The sequence below is a fragment of the Vipera ursinii genome (assembly GCF_947247035.1).
Source record: "Vipera ursinii genome assembly, chromosome: 2".
Taxonomy (NCBI): Eukaryota; Metazoa; Chordata; class Lepidosauria; order Squamata; family Viperidae; genus Vipera; species Vipera ursinii.
In genome coordinates, this window is record NC_139513.1 from 97,140,071 (window position 1) to 97,153,486 (window position 13,416).

General features: G+C 41.4%; 1 protein-coding gene across 1 annotated transcript in view; it reads right to left on the minus strand.

The window, feature by feature from the left end:
- The window catches only part of UBTD2 (ubiquitin domain containing 2), a 73,312-nt gene extending 67,480 nt beyond the window's left edge, over positions 1-5,832 (minus strand). Inside the window, exon 1 of the mRNA XM_083352977.1 lies at positions 5,749-5,832. Within this exon, the coding sequence (XP_083209103.1) occupies positions 5,749-5,818 (70 nt within the window). The 5' untranslated portion in view covers positions 5,819-5,832. The remainder of the gene's footprint in view (positions 1-5,748) is intronic.
- Between the last annotated feature and the right edge of the window lie 7,584 nt (positions 5,833-13,416).

The following is a 13,416-nucleotide window of genomic DNA, read 5'->3' on the forward strand; positions in this document are numbered from 1 at the left end:
TTTTCTGTCTGGAATAAGAGAATAGCTGTTGGAAGCTTACTTGGGATGGAATATGGAGATCACAGAGAAATAATTACTTTATCATCACTTAAGACTTGTTCAGTTTCTGTAAATTGTCCATATATATATAGAAAGAATACAGACTAGAACCTCCAGAATAGAATACATATTTATCAGGCAAAGTAGAATGGTACTAGCAATTAAAGTAACACTAGGATGTAATGTTAAACTGCTCAAACTTTCCTTTACAATAAATAATGCACAACTTTGGTAGCAGATTTTCCTACTACTAAACCCAGAGCTTATGTTAGTTACTGCATTAAAATCCAGTTTTAGTTTTTTATAACAGCCAAAAAATCCACAGATGCTTTGAACCCTGCAACTGTACTTTGGGATTTTTGTCTTTTCCTTAGGCAATTGGAAAGCACAAGAAATACTGTGAAAAAAACATTTCACAATCATGCCCATCACACTGTATACTGTGTTGCATTCTTCCACTTGTGGTAATAATTATCCAAATCCCAATGAGTTCTGTGGGCCACCCATTCTGAATTAAGAACAGATGCCTATCCCTGACGAACAGATTTTAGGTGACCTCGGAAATCATAACAAGATTACTTGGAAATAACTAGTTTTCCATTGTGGGCAATTTCAGTTTTAAGACAAAAACTGAAGCACAGAAGACTTTTGAGATAGTTTCCTTGATAACATTTAGATATGTATGAGAAAGCTTGAAAATACGTTTTGAAATTTTTCTGGGATTTTATGACATATGCCTTTTACTGCTTAGAGGTCATGTTATCATTCTGCAACTGCCAAGAGTTTATATCAATTCTAATCTTACCCTGGAAATCATGCAAATGGTATTATAGAAATGCAATGTATTAAACCACACACGTATAACTTTATTTATATAGCAACTATTAAACCACACACGTATAACTTTATTTATATAGCATCTTTCCTTGCAACAAGACTAAACACACTGGCAACAGGGCCACTTTTTTCTTCACTAAAAACAATACCTCTAAATGTGAACTTGTAGGAAGGAATGAGCTGTACAGTCAATTTGGCAGAATAGGTCTCCAAAGTGTAATCATAATTTCAATGTTATATTTCTTGATTTTTATGAAAAATATATTAACACCACAATATTAAGAACTGGAGTTACATAAAGAAAGAGGAGAAAGGAAAGGAAAGTTCTGGTTAACACTAATAAAACTCTTCCAAGACATCCAGAATTTTTAGCACAATTAGCAATATAAAATGTTCCTATTCTGACATCTAACTTTTGAATCCAACTCATGGATTTTCCTCTGGCTAGTTATAGTCCAAGGGCTACACTTGGCTTAAGAGTATTTTTAAGATGAGAGAAACACAGTACTAGACATTTAACTCATATAGTTGTTATTTTAACATCCTATCCATCTTGTTCAGTTATGTGCTTCTATTTCTTGCTACTAAACACTGGTCATCTAAGGATACTTTAAGAGTAAAAGAAGAATGAAGCAGAATTGTTGGAGTACTTTGAATCACGAATAGGCAAGGCACATGTCAGAAAGCCAGCAAAAGGTCAAAGGATTACTTTATAATAACTCATATAGAAAGTGGTTGGCTGTCTTCTTCATTCATTCATTTATTTATATCTATATTTATAGCATTAACAGTCTACTACAACAAATAACTACAAATTACTGTAAAACGGCAGTGGTCTTATTTACCTTCAGACATGTTAACTGAGACTATAATTGGAAAATCAATGGTATCCAAACTAAGCCAAATAATGTTTTCAAATATTAGGAACCTACTTTCAGTCTTTCATTGCTTGGAAATAGTAAACTTGAGAAATTATAATACATGCTGAAAAGGCCACCAACACTACAATTAGATACACTAGCTGTAATGATAATAACTTTGTCCCTGCAGCAGTTAAATTATTTAGAGCCAAGGTACTAAACCTTCTGCTGTATGGCACACAACCCTTTGCCTGTAAAGATGTAAATCAAAATGTTTAAGAACTATGCTTCGCTTGTCTCAATCTGTGCCAAATTATCTCATATGGCTGGAAATTGATTGTGTTTAGGAGGAGACCCATATGAGAACTGGACACTTGAAATACAAGTTAGAACAACTTTTTCTGGGGTCAAGCCCTTGCAATCCTTACTGATAAATTAATCTCCTCTGGGAAAAATAATGCAATCTTTGATTTATCCTACTACAGCCTTTCACACCGATTCCTGATAATGCTTGGCCAGAGAAATATATCTTAAAGGTCAAACAGAGTCATGATTTGGATTTAAAGAACATATTCAAAGTTTCAAACAATTGTTACAAGGGCTTCTATATCAGACCTTTCACTATTTGTATTTTTCTAACATTCTCTCTGTCTTGTACAGAAGCGCATTTATGCTAGCAAGATTTATCCTCAAGGATATTGGAGGGAAAGTTCAGTAACATTATATTATTATTAAAACAATAAGAGAGTTTTGTACATCACATATTACTGTGTTGCCCTCTGTGTGATATATGGTGGTCTGAATTATATTTCTTATCCTTGTGTGTAGATTGGCATGAAATGGAGCTTCTACTAACAGATTGGAGTATCTAAATTTCTTTGAAAGTTATTAAATTGTGTTCAGTTGTTACTGCTGTGAAGATACTGGTTTTAATTTATATTCAGGTTTGGATCTGGGCTACATAAGTTAGTCTATAAAAAGTCAATGTTTAGTGTTTACTATCACTAACACTCTAATATGTTAATTCTTTATTGCATTTATTATTTTTAATGTATAATGTGATTTTTTAAAAATCTCTGTAAACTAATAAATACCTTTCTTTTTCCATTCTATACAGTTAAGAGAAGGTTTTAGTGATATTAATAATTGCCAAAGGAGATCATAGTTTTAACAGAGGCTTTAAAAAAGTTTTTTATCAACAAACATTGCAATAGAAAAACTGAACAACCACAAAACCATCGAATCTGTTCAGAACAGAAAGGTAATATAAGTCATGCTGGCCTTTATCACTGTAATAGCAGATTGGAGAAAACCACATGAAATTCATTCAACAGTACTCTGGCTGTCTGAACACACTTCAAATCTTAGTTACGGTACATAAATAACATGACAAGAATTTCTTTTGGCCATGCTATCAATTTATACCTGTTGATTTATGTCTGGCTTAAATGTAATATGCAACAATTATATAGTAGGTTTCAGCTGATACACATTATGACACATTATGGCATCATTGGTCTTTAAATCCCACTGCAATTGAAAAACAGTTTACAACACAGAGATGCACCAACTCTCATGTCTTTTGTCAAGTAAACTGCCAAACAACTCTCAATGAAAAAACTGCATAAAGGGCAAAATGACAACCCAATGAGAAAGACATAGCTTGGCATCTGTATGTCAAATTCTTACCCACATACTTAACATATATACATTATGATACGTAGCTAACTATAATACTTCCAACATTTGTTGTATTTAGTAGATTTGACTAGAGTCTCAAGAGAAAAATTGAGACTGAGATCTCCATCAGTTAATGAATACTAATAACTTCTTATAATTCAGAGCCCTAAAAAAAACAAAAGCTATGCTTTGGAAATGTCTGATAAAACTCTAAAGTGCAAGACCTGCTTGTAAAAATTTGCAAGAACTTGTAAATTGATATTCTGTGATCTAGCGCTGCAAGTGAAATTAGAGACAGAAGTGACCTAGTAGGATAGTAATCATAATCTCAAACTCAATAGATCTGTTCTTGAACTTGTGCTGTAATGGCAATGCATTTCTAACTTCAACACAGTGCTACTTCTCTTGAAATGGTTAGTCAGATTATGCATTCATCACAAATTCATATTACTACTGAAAAGCAGAGAATTTAGACTAAATTTGGAGAATGTGACATTTTTGCCAGTACATTACACTACATTACAGTTATTTCATCTTTTAAAATTAGAATAATGTACACCCGGGTTTGTTCCACTGTGATATGCAAGTATCTACCTAAATTATGGTATTTAAATAGTAATAAGGAAAAAAAATCCTCTAAAATACATTACTGTGCACCAATATTCAACAAATTGGGATTTAAGTCTGAGAATCACATTATCAACTAAATATCAGATCTCACATCAGTGATTATTTTTACCTTTAATCTTGCACAGAATTGCACAGATTGCGTAATCCAATAAAATCCAAGTGCTATATTACATGCTATTTATTTCAAAATACAAAATCATGCCTAACAGAAGTAGAATATAGGCATAAGATCCTGACAGGTAAATCCAGGATAAAAAGGATCCATAATTCCACTGTGATCAATATTTATATGCTTCCATTGTACAAAATGATATAGTTTTTAATATAATGATACCCTCTACTAAAAAGAATCCTTAACCATTGATTAGGCTGCTACAAGATAAAAACAAAAAAAATCACATCTAAAACTATTTCTTCTATGACCTTCAATTGCCTCATAATACGTAACCAGCATGACAGTTTCTTAACAATGGATGACATTACTCAAGACATGTGAATTATCTAGGCCCATCTGAATGGCAACTTTCACTTTATTAGATTTCAGACTAGTTAAGCCTGGTGATATTTCATTGTCCCTGGTTATGATAACTTAAAAAGGCCCTTAGATTCCTAGTAATAGATGTTCTATAGCTATGTGCCATATCACTAAGAACAGCATCCACTGTTTTACGGCAACAACAGGGGGCATAAATGGGTGGTAAATGCTCTCCAGGTAGCAGAGGAGGAGACAATCTTAAAAGGGGGGGGGAAACTATCCTCCTCCTTTGATTATCATACCATTGTATGCAGAATTACAAACAGGCAAGATATTAGCTGTAGAACCCAGCAACTTTTAAGTGCAGTCTGCTTTAAGGGAAAGAAATATTCCCCTTAAAGAGTTCCATTCTCTGGCACATTTAGATGTTTTGTATGCTTCAGGGTATTTTGGTTTCAGAGGGCAGGGCTGTTTTAAGAAAAGCCACAGTTACAACAGACTTGTTACCCACAATGTCGCTATATTAAAGGAGAGGCCATTGAACTATATAGGGTGAAAACTGATGACTCTTTCTTAAGTGAACGTCCATCTCATATTTCTACCTGTCATCAGGTCAGAAGGTCTGCAATCCAAGGGATCAGCAATATGCATCGTTTTTCTTAAAAAAAAAAAAAAAGCAGAGCTCCTACGGTTAAAGTTCTCGTGAAGAAAAGGGATTCGCGATTGTTATCAGTGTCCTTTTTTTTCCCCCTTAAAGAAAGAGAGGCTAAGGCTAAGGGAGAGGCAGGCCACCTTGAGCAGACGAAAAAGCCATTCTCTCCCCATCCTTGGAGCGGATGAGACGGGAGGCACGGGGCTACTTCCCCCTCCCTCAATCTCACCTTCTCTTTCAGGTCAGGGGGCCTTGGCCCTAGCCCTGCCCCGGGTCCCTGGAGGTCCCGCTCCCTCTTGGAGAGTGCCAGCTAAGCCTTTTTTAGTTGAGGAAAGTTGGGAGGAGGAGGAGGAGGAGGATAAGCTTCCAGGAAGCGGGGCGCTCTCTTCGGGCGGAGGAAGGCAGGACAGACGGCCAAGTCTCCCAAGAACGGAGACCGCCGAAAGAGAAAGGCGAGGCGGCGGCCGCCGAGGGCCCCTCCCGGCTTCCCTCCTCATTGTGAGAAGCAGCTGCTTCTGCTCGCCTCTCTTCCCCGCCTCGGCCAAGCCACAGCCCAGCCCCTCCGCCGCTCTCACCTCCGGTGCCGTCCGAGTTCTCATTCAGGCTGCCCGAAGAGTCGTGGTGAGAGCCCACACACCCGCCCATGGGGCCCGGCCGTCCCGGCCCGGAGACCCCCCCCTCCCACCTCCTCCTCCGCCTGCTCGCCGCCCGAGCTTCTCCGTCGTTGTCGTCGTTGCCGCCGGTCGGGCAGGCGCGCTGGCTGCGGAGCCGCCGCCCCCTCCTCGTTGCGCTCGGCCCGGCCCCGCCTCAGCGCCCGCCTCCCGCGCTTCACTCGCCCGCCCTCCTCCTCCTCCTCCTCCCCCCCCTCCCCCCCCCCCGGGCCGGGAGCGCGGTTTGCGAGCGCGGCAGCCTCTGCGCCGAGCCAATCAGGCCCTCCTCCGCGCCTGAGGGGAGCCCGGGGCCCGGCAGCCGCGCTCTCCAGGGCAGCGCCAGGGCCTTTCCGGGCTCCCCGGCCGCCGTTACGCAGACCCCCGCCTGGCGGGAGGGCGTCCTTTTCTCTTTCCGAGAGAAAGAGAGAGCCGGCGGCGGCGGAGGCTGCGCGCAAGGCTGCCCCTCTCGCCAGACGCGGGGCGCCTTCTCGGGGGGGGGGTCTGCTGCCTCACGTCAGCTTTCCAAGCCGGGCCCTTCTCCGCTTCTCCCCTTGAAAGCGAAAGGCCACCCCCGCGAGAGCAGCAGGGCGCGTTGCTAAGCCTTACCTTTTGACCACCAACACTGCTGGGCGGGGAAACGCTTGCTACCTGCTAGGGTGGCTCCTGTTGTGGCCGCATCCTTCTTCCCTCTCCTCCGTCCTGCCCGGAGTTAATTGCAGCCAATATCAAATATTGCAGCCAATATCAAATATGCAAGATTTCCATCTATACCAGGGGTCTTCAAACTTGGCCCTTTTATGACTGGTGGACTTCAACTCCCAGAATTCGCTGGCTGAGGAATTCTGGGAGTTGAAGTCCACAAGTCATAAAAGGGCCAAGTTTGAAGACCCCTGATCTATACTGACCCCTCCTTTTAGGCATAAAAACGGAATTATTTGTGGAGAGCACCAAGGATTCCATAGTTCAAGCCTGAGCTTCGTATATCGTTTCCTATTAACAATCATTTGCCCTGCTGCTTTTTCCCCAAGTATTTTTTATTGGAGGTGATGAAGATACCTGTTTAAAAACAGAACGAGACTGTTTACCTACTCAAAACAGCAGTTATGGTGAGGCCTGTCGTTCTCATTTGTTGCTTCCTTGGAAACCTTGATTTAAAAGGGCTGCATATATATATTTAGATAAAATGGGTGTCTGAAGTCAGCAGGGATATTTATAGGTTTAAATCCCTGACTTTAGATGGACAGATGCATGTCAGCCCAAAATACAAAAAATATATATATGAAAAGATAGCCTATAAATATTCACGAAATTTTCATCTTTTACTCCACTTGGGGCATCTTTACATGGCATCTTTTCCACCCTGCAGTTAGTCCAAACTATTCTGAAGCCAGCTCTGAATATCTCCCTCTATCATCATGTCTCTGAAGGATGAAAATCTAGGAGCCAGTGTGAGCCAAGCTCTGCTTTGGAGGAGAAGAGAGTACAAAAATTGACATTTAGGATGCCAAGAATAAAGTGCAACCAAGAGGAGACTGCAAAAATTGGCATTCGGTGAACACCGTGCTATCTGAGCTGGGGTACATTCTGAGATATCAAGAATGTCCTGAGCTTCATTTCCTAAAAATAAAACATTCTAGATCTCTGACCTCCCTAGGTATCTTGTCCAGGCCACAGGCAGAGCTTTCTGGATCTCAAGGCAAACTGCCAGATGACTTCTCCCAAGGGTAAGAGTGTTCAGGCACCAAGTCCCACTATTCAAGTCAGGTAGAGAAAGGAAGGAAGAGGTTACATAGCAGGTAAAGAAAGGAAGGAAGATAGTAACATAGCTGTCTTTTTCCTATTGTAGAAATAGACCTTACCTCCAAAACCTCCTGGCTTTGCACAACTTTCTTTGTCGCATTTCCAAGTATGGCTATGATTTCTCTCTATCTTTTCTGCTGCTTCTCTACTACAGGTAGAATCTGTTTTGTTAAAGATGCAGGGCAAAGGGATTCTAAGACACCTACGTACCCCACTTCCTTGTCTTTATTCTTGATATAGCCCTGTATGTGTTGAGATGAACCGTAATGGATAAAAGGAATCACTTTTGAGAAACAAAATGAAGGTCTGCGACTAAGATGGTGATCATGTAAAAGAAATTTGAGTCTGGAGCAGAACTATAACTGCAAGATTCTGTTATATTCTTACAGTAAAAGTAGTATTAGTTTTGGTGTCTTTGGCTTTCAGGTTTCATGTACCGTGGAAGGCTGACATGCCTCAGGAACACTGATATTGTTTTGTTGAATTTTAAAAAAGCAGTAGCAATACCAGTAATAGCAGTTAGACTTATATATTGCTTCATAGTGCTTTACAGCCCTTTCTAAACAGTTTACAGAGTCAGCATATTGCCCTCCAAAGTCTGGATCTTCACTTTACCGACCTTAGAAGGGTACAAGGCTGAGTCAACCTTGAGCTGGTCAAAATCAAACTTCTGGCAGTGGGCAAAGTCAGCCTGAAATACTGCATTCTAACCACTGTACCACCATGGCTCCCTAGTGGTTCTGAATCCCAGTATTTCAGTAGTTTTCAGTGTGATTGCAGGTGGCCAAAGAGGGATAAGAAGACTCAAGGAATGGAAAGCAAAGCTTCTTTGGGGTGGGAAGGAGAAAAGAATTACGATTCTGTGGTCCAGCAGTTGGTTGACAGGGCAAGTCAAGACATTCTTTCAATCAGCAAATCGTCCTCAAGTATCACTAGCCTTTGCAAAATAATCTTATGCGTTTCCAGTTTTAGATGACTGGCACATAGCCAGAAAAAAGTTAATTAAACTCTTCAAACTAGCCAACACCATCTGATTAGGCAACTCCAGAGCTGACTTTGTGCTGGCACAAACTCATTATGTAGCAATGGCTCCATGCAAAATCAGACACTGTCTTCCTCATTTTGTTGCATGATTTTAATTTGTTCCTAGCCATGAGTGAACAGTCTTAAATCATCATCAAGGGCACTGGCTTAAAAATACATTGTTTTCCTCTTTAAGCTGGATTCTCCTGTCATATGTTCAAGATGTCTAAAATCTGTAATGATTTTGTACCTGTGATCTTGGATACAAAGTCAGGGACTGTATTCTGAGTGTAAACAGAAGTCTTCCTTCCTTCCTTCCTTCCTTCCTTCCTTCCTTCCTTCCTTCCTTCCTTCCTTCCTTCCTTCCTTCCTTCCTTCCTTCCGCTTAACTCCAAGCCAAGTCTGGAAGTGTAGGCAAGCCACCTTTTTGATCAGCTAGTCTCTTGTGTGTCCTCAGCTGTGTGTCTTCTTTGTTACACCATGTTTCTTGAGTTTCTTTTAGACCAGGGGTGTCAAACTCAATTTCATTGAGGGCCACATCAGCATTGTGGTTGCCCTTGGGGGGCTGGGTGGGTGTGGCCAGGGTGGGCATGGCCTACTGGGTGGGCATGGTTGGAGTGTGTATGACCTACTGGGTGGGCATGGCCAGCTCTACATCATTTGTGTCAAGGGTGCCTATGGGGGCCTGGGCAGGAGTGGGACAGATATGAGGGTCTCTGGCAGAAGGAGATGGGACCAGGGAAGTGCCAAGGCATGGTCCACCGGAGGAGCCTCACTGTTCCTCTCAGGCTACTGGGGGGGGGTGGACGGTGGCGTGGAGGTCAAATGCCTAGCCCAGCCCTCAAGCACCCACGGCATAAACCCAGTCCCACTTCCCCAAGGGGGTGCCCACCTGCATTTACCTCCTCCTCAAGGCTACTGCTGCTGTGCTTGCTCTCCTTAGCCAGGTTGCTCATGATGGGTACGAGGGCAAAATCAAGAGGGAGGCCCATTCCCTCTCCATGTGAGGAGACCTGGCTTTGTATCCAAAGCTTCCTTAGCAATAGGGAGACCCCCCCCCAGGATAGGCCAGGAGGAGGGGGCAAGGGGATGGTGAAAGGGCAGCTGGGCAGGACTAAGGTAGGACTTCCCTCAGACCTTCCTTCTCCTTCCTTCCTTCTTTCCAAAGAACAGAGTGGTGGGAAAATATTTGAGATGGGGGAGGGAGAAAAACAGGCAAGAAACACAGCTGGGGAAGTGTCATCCTTCGTGAGGAATGAAGAAATGCACCATTGCCTGGAAGTGGCCAGCACATGGCCCTCGCCTACTTCACATATCCGGCTTGGTGGGCTCTATGGGAGGGGATGCCATGAGCAGCGTGAGAGTCGATGTTACCTGCGCAATGCTGCCCATCCTCTAGCCTGCCCGGTTTTGGCAGGTAGCAGGGTGCTCTATTCACAGTGCCGAGAGGCTGAGCCGGGTGGCATGAATCTGAAGAGAAGCACAATGCTGTCCAACCCCTAGCCTGCCCAACGTAGGCAGGGCCATGTGCTGGCCACCTCCAGGCGATGGTGCATTTCTTCATTCCTCACAAAGGGTGATACCTCCCCAGCATGCGCCGAGGGGGCAGTGCCAACATGGCACGGGCCGGTCCCTCGCTGTTTCCAGATGGCCTTGTGGAGCTAAGACTGAATGTATTTCAGCATAGATGACCACCACGAAATTGTACACTGGCTCCTGGCCAGCCTGGGCCAGGGCCAAGACAGCGGCGGCCATTCCCTTACTGTTTCCAGGATGGCTTCGCGAGCCACATGAAACCACTTCACGGGCCGCATCTGGCCCCCGGGCCTTGTGTTTGACATGTCTGTTTTAGACCCATTATCCCACCCACTATATTTTTGCAACCATATTCTCCCCAGCAAAGCAGGGGGAAAAAGTAGTTTCTTTCTTGCTATTTTATCTGAAGACAAAGAGGGGACATATTAGCATAATTTTATATTAATAGTGCTTTGAAATGCCATCTGAGAAAGTCATTATAGCATCTTTAGCTGTAGCAGCCCCATTTTAATTCAGTGCAGTATCTGGAAAATAATAAGAAAGTCACATTAGGAGTTTCCTACTTCTTTGCTAGTTTCTTTGTTATTTCTCCTCCCATCATCATCCTCAAATGAGACCAGCATCAAATCAGTTTCAACTATTGATTTATTGTATTTCGATCATTGCACATTTGTGGGTCAGGCTGTCTCTATTTCTGCCTGGATAGTTCTTAACAACCAAACAACTGTTCCAAGTTATAATAATACTGAAAAACATGACTTGTGAATATTAGAAGATGCTGACAAATCTAGAGAATCCCAGAGAGAATTAGGTCAGATTTCAGGCAACATTGTCCCCTCAATGTTTTCCTCATTAACTAGTTACATTTATTCATTTATTTATTCAAAACATTTATATACCCTGCTATTACTTGAAATAGAGCAAGAGAGGAACAATATGGATCAGCAATGGGTGCAGCAAACTTTTAACGTGTTATTGTTTTGTGTTGTCTCCAGTTGGCTAGATAAAACTTCAACTCAACTAATAAATGGTGGAAATTCATAAAATCATTGCTTTGAAAGGGGACATTAAGGCTATCGAATCTGTTGTCTGGGGTTTAGTCTGTATTATTACACAGACAGATAGCTGTCCAGTTTGAATATAACCAGTGAAAGGAAATTTATCATCTCACTTGGAGTCAAACATTTGCAATCAGAATCTATCTTCCTCTAACTTTAAACACACCGTTCTGTATTGTACGCTCTGAAATGATAAGAAAACAGGTCTTGACCTACTGTCTGTGACACTCTTTCAGATGCTAGAAAAGTGCTTATTATATCCCTTCCCTTGTCTTTTTAGAAGATTCAATTCCCAGATCCTTCCATTTTTCTTCATAGGTTTTAGTTTTTAGATCCCTGAACATACCCATTGCTGCTTCTGGCATCTCTTCAATTGCACTGAATCTGTCTGAAAACATAATGCCCAGAAGCTGGACACAGTATTCAAATGGAAATTTGTAAAGGCAGAATGTAGTGTAATTTGGAAATGATGATGCAGCTAAAATTGTGTTTTGTCTTATCAGCTGCCTCATTACATGTGATCATTGCTTAAATATTCAAGTTGCTTTTTAATATGTTTATTTCTTTATTTGTTGAGTACACCAAGACAGTTTACTCTCTCTTGTTTTCTGCACATTTAATTTCTGTCTTCTGAGTGAAGGACCTTGCATTTGTTTGTACTGCCTCATAAATAACTGTAGAATTGAGTTCAGAGATCAAGGACCTGAAAAAAAAAAGGAATGGTATTTGAAACTACATGTGTATGTAATGCCCATATATGTTTATAAAGAGAATATATTGGATTCAGTTTTGTCTACGGGAGTAAGATACATAATGGATTTTTATGAAGCTCACTTGTTAGCATATTATATATTAAGATTTCTGACAAAACTGATGGCATAAATTTACCACTGTGTGGGAACTGGGCAGCAAGCTCTTCAGATTGTCTTGGCATCTGGCTCCTGATAGTTTATTACAGGGGTGTCAAACTGCTGGCCCATGGGCCGGTTGCATCATATGGAGGCTGTCCCCACCCCAGCTCCGGCAATGCAAAAAAAGTCACGATACGTCACAACATGCCATGATGTGGCGAGTTTGACACCCGTGATTTATTTTTTTTTTTATTGAAAAGTTTTATAAAATACAATTTTCCTTTAAAAAAAAACCCCCCTTCCCCCTCCCTCCTCCCCTCCCTACCTCCCCCCTATCTCCCCCCCTCCCCCTCCCCCTCCTCCCTCCCCTACCTCCCCCCCTCCACTTCCCCTCCTCCCCCCTCCCCCCCCCGACTTCCCAGAGCAAAATACAAGGTATATATCTAAAAGGCAATCATAAACAATCATATACTAACAATTATAAACTCTAAAATCCATCACTCTCTAGCTTGTATATAGTAAACCAATCCTTAATAATACTAAATATATATAAAAAACTAAAATAAAAAAAACTAGCATCATTCCCATCTATGTTCTTCCACAATTCACTATTACCTTAACATATTCTCATTTGCACATTAATAAATAGTTCTTACACAAATTAACCCACATTAACCCACAAAACTTTCTTCCTCTTCCTCTGTAGTAAGTTGTCCATTAATTCCAAATTAAAAAAAAAAAAATCTATTACCATACATAGCATCCCAAAACTTTTTTTTTTTTAAAAAAAACACAACTACCACTTAACTATAAATATTTTGTGGAAGTTCCATAGATTTCTACTGGTCTTATTTTTTTTTCTTTTTTGAGCGTTTTAAGGCAGCACGCGTCACCCTCTGTTCTCTAAGATCATCCAAAAGAGTTGCAGCTTGAACTCCTCCTGTACCCTTCTCGTCTATCTGTGCATCTTCATCCTCTTGATGTTCTCCTTCTCCAGATCCCTCTGCAGCTTCCAGAAGTGTTGATGGGGTTACTTCCAAGACATTATTATAAAAATCATGCGCTTGCTTCACATTACTCAAACAGTATCTTTTGCCAACATACATGAAGCTCAACCCAACTGGGATCTCCCATCTGAACCTTATATCTCTTTGCTTGAGCTCTTGCACAAGAAATATAAAATCCTTCCTTCTCTTTAAAATCTTTGGAGGAATTTCTTTTAAAACCAAAACTTGTTGACCAGCAATCACAACTTTGGTATCGTAGGCAGCTTGTATAACTTCATCTCTAATTTCCCTTTTTACAAAATAAACCACCACATCTCT